The 6,317-nt window shown below is 43.3% G+C and overlaps 1 protein-coding gene across 1 annotated transcript in view; it reads left to right on the top strand.

Annotated features, from left to right (window-relative positions):
* LOC123151898 (double-strand break repair protein MRE11-like) overlaps window positions 1–5,819 on the top strand; it is an 8,519-nt gene extending 2,700 nt beyond the window's left edge. The window contains exons 2-20 of the mRNA XM_044571530.1: window positions 1,335–1,485; window positions 1,578–1,735; window positions 1,861–1,951; window positions 2,102–2,221; window positions 2,686–2,754; window positions 2,849–2,940; window positions 3,026–3,128; window positions 3,190–3,297; window positions 3,393–3,455; window positions 3,519–3,590; window positions 3,760–3,837; window positions 3,925–3,987; window positions 4,065–4,128; window positions 4,256–4,338; window positions 4,493–4,606; window positions 4,686–4,769; window positions 4,887–5,027; window positions 5,146–5,340; window positions 5,493–5,819. Of these exons, the coding sequence (XP_044427465.1) occupies window positions 1,335–1,485; window positions 1,578–1,735; window positions 1,861–1,951; window positions 2,102–2,221; window positions 2,686–2,754; window positions 2,849–2,940; window positions 3,026–3,128; window positions 3,190–3,297; window positions 3,393–3,455; window positions 3,519–3,590; window positions 3,760–3,837; window positions 3,925–3,987; window positions 4,065–4,128; window positions 4,256–4,338; window positions 4,493–4,606; window positions 4,686–4,769; window positions 4,887–5,027; window positions 5,146–5,340; window positions 5,493–5,531 (1,888 nt within the window). The 3' untranslated portion in view covers window positions 5,532–5,819. The remainder of the gene's footprint in view (window positions 1–1,334; window positions 1,486–1,577; window positions 1,736–1,860; window positions 1,952–2,101; window positions 2,222–2,685; window positions 2,755–2,848; window positions 2,941–3,025; window positions 3,129–3,189; window positions 3,298–3,392; window positions 3,456–3,518; window positions 3,591–3,759; window positions 3,838–3,924; window positions 3,988–4,064; window positions 4,129–4,255; window positions 4,339–4,492; window positions 4,607–4,685; window positions 4,770–4,886; window positions 5,028–5,145; window positions 5,341–5,492) is intronic.
* The last annotated feature ends 498 nt before the right edge of the window (window positions 5,820–6,317 follow it).

The following is a 6,317-nucleotide window of genomic DNA, read 5'->3' on the forward strand; positions in this document are numbered from 1 at the left end:
AAAGTTTCTTTTTTGTTTTAAATTATAAGCTACAATTACATCATTGAAAATTTTAATTATCCCCTAAAAAAATCAGATGATAAAGAGATGGCACTGTGCATCGATTCTTAATCTAGTGGCAGGATGCCATTTTATCCGTTTTACTCATGTCAGCGGGAGAGGATGACAGAGCATTATTATTGGATACAGTCCGAGTTTCTGTAAGGCCAGAGGTCGGATTATGTTTTCGCCTCTTGTCTCGATATACTGGGGTCATCTCAACATGAGTTGATGACTCATTTTAAACCCTTTGTGTTTGAAATACTTGTCTCGATATAGTGAGATCGTTGTTGTGTGCCTATGGTAGCAACATTTTTTCATGTAAATTTTGTTGTCCCTTGTTTTATCTTGATATAAATTTTTATATGCTTGTCGGTTTATATGATTATTTTCCTTTGGATTGCTAATATCCGTCATTGAGACTTTCTTCTGACTCAATCAATAAAGCTTAATTAGACATTGGATAAGCCCCGGGTTCATGGATTGTTCATCCATGGGTCTAAAATCTTAAATTATTTTGTCTAAGGCAGAAATCCTAGGCAAGCTTCCATTTTGCGAAAGTTTGCAAGGCAACTAGTAACTAGAATGAGAGTTTCCTTTGTTTTGTTGCTAGTACTCATCTCAAGGGTATTAATCAAGTACTCTCTCCATATCAAAATATAGTGCATATTAGATTTTTCCTAAACCAAGTTCATAGGAAGAACCCTGCAAAAAAAGTTTATTGGAAGGAAAATGAACATGTATAATACCAAATATATATGACGGGAAATAAGTTTGTAAATTTTGATCAAGTTTATTAAAAAATTATAAACATTTACAATACTATATAGGGTAACGCTATTCTAAGCGTGAGTGTAGAATAGATTATATGTATACATATAGCTTATACGTATAGCCAATTGGCAGACCTAGAAGATGCTACACGGATCTCAAAGCGAGATCAGATGGAAGACAGATGGGTGACAATGTCCCCGGGTGGCAAAGGCATAATAATCATGTATATATTGTCTATTGATATAGTATATTGTAGATGTTGACCATATAAATGTTTCCATAAACTTAATCAAAGTTTATAAAGTTTGACTCATACTAAGATAAATTTTGCCTAAAGAAAAAATTAATCTGACAAAGAAACATCGTTTTCTTCCCAAACAGACCCTAAACGCATATGCATTGGCAGCTGTACACCTGCTATATACTTACATCCCAAAATATTCCACCTGCAACAAATACTTGGCAAAACTGTTGTACTAAAACGCAGTTAGCTGTTGCATGCATGGGGTGTTCTTCTTCAGGAAGGCAGCAGGAGAAGCTGGAGGAAGCAGCACGCTGCGGATACTGGTGGCGACCGATTGCCACCTCGGCTACCTAGAGAAGGACGAGCTGCACCGGTCCGACTCGTTCGACACCTTCGAGGAGATCTTCTCACTGGCAGAGAAACACAATGTCAACTACTGCTACCTATTGATCTTCCTGTCCTTGCATGTCTACAATTCTAAGTACATACATAAGCGTGTTCGACGATGATTAATTGGCAGGTGGATTTCCTGCTCCTCGGCGGCGATCTGTTCCACGAGAACAAGCCGTCACGCTCGACGCTGGTGAGGACGATCGAGATCCTGAGGCGGCGCTGCCTCCACGACCGGCCGGTGCAGTTCCAGGTGGTCAGTGATCACGCAGCCAGCCTGCAGAACTTGTACGTACTTGCTTACACCAATTAGCTAGCAGCAGTTACCTACTAGTCACCTATAATCGATGGCTGAACTCTGGACAGCCTATATTCTTTCTCTCATTGGTTTGAGGTTTGCATACATGCTTCAGGTTTGGTCGACCGAATTTTGAGGACCAGAACATCAACGTCGGCTTGCCTGTGTTCACCATCCATGGCGACCATGATGATCCTACAGGAGTGGTATGTGTGCATACCCGGAGTTACATATGGAATTTATATTTGTTCAGGAGTTATATCCGGTGTTCAATAAAATGGACAAAGTTAAATTTGGATTCATTTTATTGAACATCTAAAAGTTTCACCTTGTTCTCCATCACGTGCGTACCACAGGATAATATGTCCGCCATCGATGTCCTTGCGGCTGCCGGGTTCGTGAATTACTTTGGAAAGGTGGATATCGGAAGTTCTGGCATCGGTCACATGTCAATTCATCCTATCCTTGTCAAAAAGGTCAATTTACTACTTTGCACTCTGTAGTATTTTCTTTTTTTGGAAAAGGAGGCTCGTCCCCGGCCTCTGCATCTGAAAGATGCATGCAGACATATTATTAAGTTCAAATAAAAACATAGTCTCAGTTCCATTACAGCTCGCAAACGGAGCAGAAATAAAAAAGAGAACTCATTGGCACAACCGGTAGGATAATAGGACTAGAACACTAGACGTCTATCCTATTATGAGACCGCCATCCAAACCGGTTGAATATAGCCCGTGCTACCAGTTCCCACTGGTTGCACCCAGTAACCAAAGGCTGCCTGGAGTCCGTAGGAGTGAGTAAGGACCACGTATGGATCCATGCCGTAGCTCTGAAGATGACCTGGAAGAAGTCCGTAGGAGTGAGTAAGGCACTCTGTAGTCTGTACGATGCCAAAGTACATGTTGCTAACTGGCTCTGGAACTTAACTGTGCTACTTCAGGGTGCAACTTCTGTTGCACTATATGGCTTGGGGAACGTTAGGGATGCAAGATTGAGCAGAATGTTTCAGGTATATTTCAGTGTATAAGATGGTCAATTGTCGCAGCCGGGGTGGTTGGTTGACTTGTTGATGCTGAATATATTGCATCTTATGTCTTATTCAGACACCAGGTGCAATAGATTGGATGAAACATGAGAGTACAGAGGATATGCCACTGTCCGACTGGTTCAACATTCTGGTTCTTCATCAAAACAGGTACACAAAAGCGATTGAACCGATCGGTCACAGTTGTTTATTTAACCGGTTTTTGAACTATTGATACTATTATGTGCTACTGCAGGATAAAGGGAAGTCTCGACAACGGCATCAATGAACATCTGTTACCGAACTTTCTGGATTTAGTAATATGGGGCCATGAGCATGAATGCCTTGCTGATCCCAAGGTAATGTTCTCCATTCTGTCAATCGTTCTCCATTTAACTAATTCTGATAAACTTCTTGTAGGAGGTTCCTGGAATGGGTTTCCACATCACGCAGCCAGGATCTTCAATTGCCACATCTCTGACCAGCGCTGAAGCAAAAGAAAAGCATGTGCTTTTGTTGGAAATAAACGTAAATATGTTTTGAAAATCACGGACTTAATGAAGATAAAAACTTCTGCAACTTTCTGTCCTAACCATCAACTTTTCCTATGTTCGACTCGATAGGGAATGAAATACAGGCCAACTAATATACCTCTGAAGACTGTTAGACCTTTCGAATATGCCGAGGTAAGCCACTCCTTGTTTTCATGTTTAGTTCAGTGACAATCCCATCATAAGAATGCAATTCAGGTTGTGTTAGAAGACCAAGAAGGCGTCGACGCCAATGATGAAGCGTCCGTGGATGCACATTTGAATAAAGTAGTAGGTCTTAAACTCCATAAGCTGTGCTAAAAACTTTGTCCAGTTTTTTTCCGAAAAACATGGCCAAACATTGGTCGACTGAGCTGGTTGGCGTGGAGTTTCAGTTGTCTGATATTTGTAATTTTTGCTCTCTGATTACTCCTACCGGCTACTGACTGAGCTGCTTTAGGTGGCCAATCTTATTGAGAAGAATGACACGGCAGCAGGCAGTGGATCAGAGCCCAAACTTCCACTTGTTAGGTTAAAGGTAAAGAAATCAGGTCACTTTTGATAGTAGTTATGTCCCATTTTCTTTCCATGATTGTCAAATGAAAGACTTCATCTTGTTCTGCAGGTCGACTACTCTGGGTTCTTAACAATACACCCACAGCGGTTTGGTCAGAAGTATGTTGGGAAGGTACCTCAAGAACCATGATCCCCCTTGTTAGTACTACTTGGGTAGTTTATTACTCTGTTTACAACCTTTCCTTGTAGGTTGCCAACCCACAAGACATGATTGTTTTCTCAAGGTCAGCAAAAAGGCGCCAAAATCCGCAAGGTCAGCAAAACTAAACTTGAATCAATTTGTAATGATAAGGAAATGTGACATATTTAGAATAAATTTCAATGAATTACAAAAGCAGAGATGGGACTTTATCTGAGAAATGCATCTTGCTATCCTGCAGACAACACTGGCGGTTTCGGAGAACTCTACCCAAATGAGCTTAATCAACACACGGTCGAAGCTCTGGTGGCAGAAATTAACTTGGTACTTCCTCCATTACAAATTAATTGCATTGAAGTTCTACCTTTGCTCCAAGCCAATTTTATCAAGTCTGTAGAAAAATATAATAATATCTATGACAATAAATGTATATACTGTATGAAAAAAAAATATTGCCACATTAATATTTTCTTTACAGAATATGCAGGTTCTTCCACTAGATGACCTGGACACCGCCCTTCATGTTTTCGTCAACAAGGAAGACAATATGGCATTTCACTCTTGCCTGCAGAAGAACACCGAAGAGGCAATAGTAGGCAAAACTACCAATATATTAGGCTCCACTCTACCAATTGAGAACTGAAAAGAAATTTCTCCGCTTGAATTCGCAGAACAAGTTGACCAGCACCAAGGTGGATACTGACATCGAAGATGAAGATGCAATGTTAGTACACGGTTTGGGTCAGTTCATGCAGGTGTGGTTCCCATTGTCACTTAATACTTGATACTAGGATTTAATCTGACAAGAAATCAGAGAAAATGGTTGTGCCCTTATGTTTTCATAGTGTCATTTTTGTTCTCTTAATGTACAGGCACGAGAGAAGGGAAGAACCCAGACGGCAGCAAGCGTCCAGAGCCTCGCAACCAGCACATTGGAGGAGCTGAAATGCTCCTCGGATCCGGATCCGGACCAAGATATCGGCGACGACTCGAATGAGCTCATTGAAACATCGGTACGTCTCCCTTCTTCTTCCATCCATGGCGGCCAGGCAATAGAATTCCGGCGCTGCTGCCGCCAAAATGGCATGCTGAGTTCAGCTGATGGACTGCTTCTGTTCCTCCGTGCGCAAGGATGGAGAGTGCCATCATGAGAAGATGGCAAGGCCGGGGAAGCGGCCGGCCCCTTCTGCTACGGCCGGGGGCTCTGCGTCTTCACCTTCTTCCTCGACCCGGGGGAGGAAGACGGACCTGGCTTCGTTCTGCGCGCCTGCGGTGAAGGAGGAATTGGACGACCGCGGGACCAAGAAAGTACGACCATCGCCTCATGTGCGTGCGATCGTGAGCCATGCCCTTCCTCCCCGGCCTCTGTGTGCGACCTCATGTGCATGTGATTCTTGTGCATGCTCTGGTTGTTTTCTTTCAGGGTTAGTTTAACTTGGCGGTCAGCTGATTTGGTGGCATGTCGTCATGCATTGCAGGTTGCTGGGAGGTATGGCGCGGTACGGAGGAACCGGTGAGAACGAGATCAACGCGGGTGGCTCCAACGGGACATGAATCCACCTCGCTCAAGGCTGCAGTTTGCTTGAGGAATTCATACAGATACTTCCTAGACCGATGAAGTATGCATGCATTATGTGCGTGCCTCGCGCTACTCTTTTCTGAAAACCATTCCGGGATCCTTTATAATTTACTAAGTCTAACGGATCGAAAATGCTCAATGGAGCTCGGCCTTCGTGGAGGCCGAACTTGAAATAATCAAAATTTGACCATTTTCTTATTCACAAACGAGTGTCCGCCTCTAACCGTCTTACTATTGTCACCGAGCTTTGCTACACTTATGACATGGGAACTGTTGATTAAAAATCAGATGGCCCCACTCTATCAGGAGGTGGTGGGAGATTAGCATGTTCTCCGTAGGTCTAGGATTTTCGATCGTCACCGCTCCAAACTAAGTCATAAATGATCTTGCCAATTTTGATGCGGGCCCACTGTTGGGGAACGTGGTAATTTTAAAAAATTTCCTACGCACACGCAAGATCATGGTGATGCATAGCAACGAGAGGGGAGAGTGTGATCTACGTACCCTTGTAGATCGACAATGGAAGCGTTAACTTGGTTGATGTAGTCGTACGTCTTCACGGCCCGACCGATCAAGCACCGAAACTACAGCACCTCCGAATTCTAACACACGTTCAGCTCGATGACGATCCCCGGACTCCGATCCAGCAAAGTGTCGGGGAAGAGTTCCGTCAGCACGACGGCGTGGTGACGATCTTGATGTACTATTGTCGCAGGGCTTCGCC

This window comes from Triticum aestivum, chromosome 7A, assembly GCF_018294505.1.
Source record: "Triticum aestivum cultivar Chinese Spring chromosome 7A, IWGSC CS RefSeq v2.1, whole genome shotgun sequence".
Lineage (NCBI taxonomy): Eukaryota > Viridiplantae > Streptophyta > Magnoliopsida > Poales > Poaceae > Triticum > Triticum aestivum.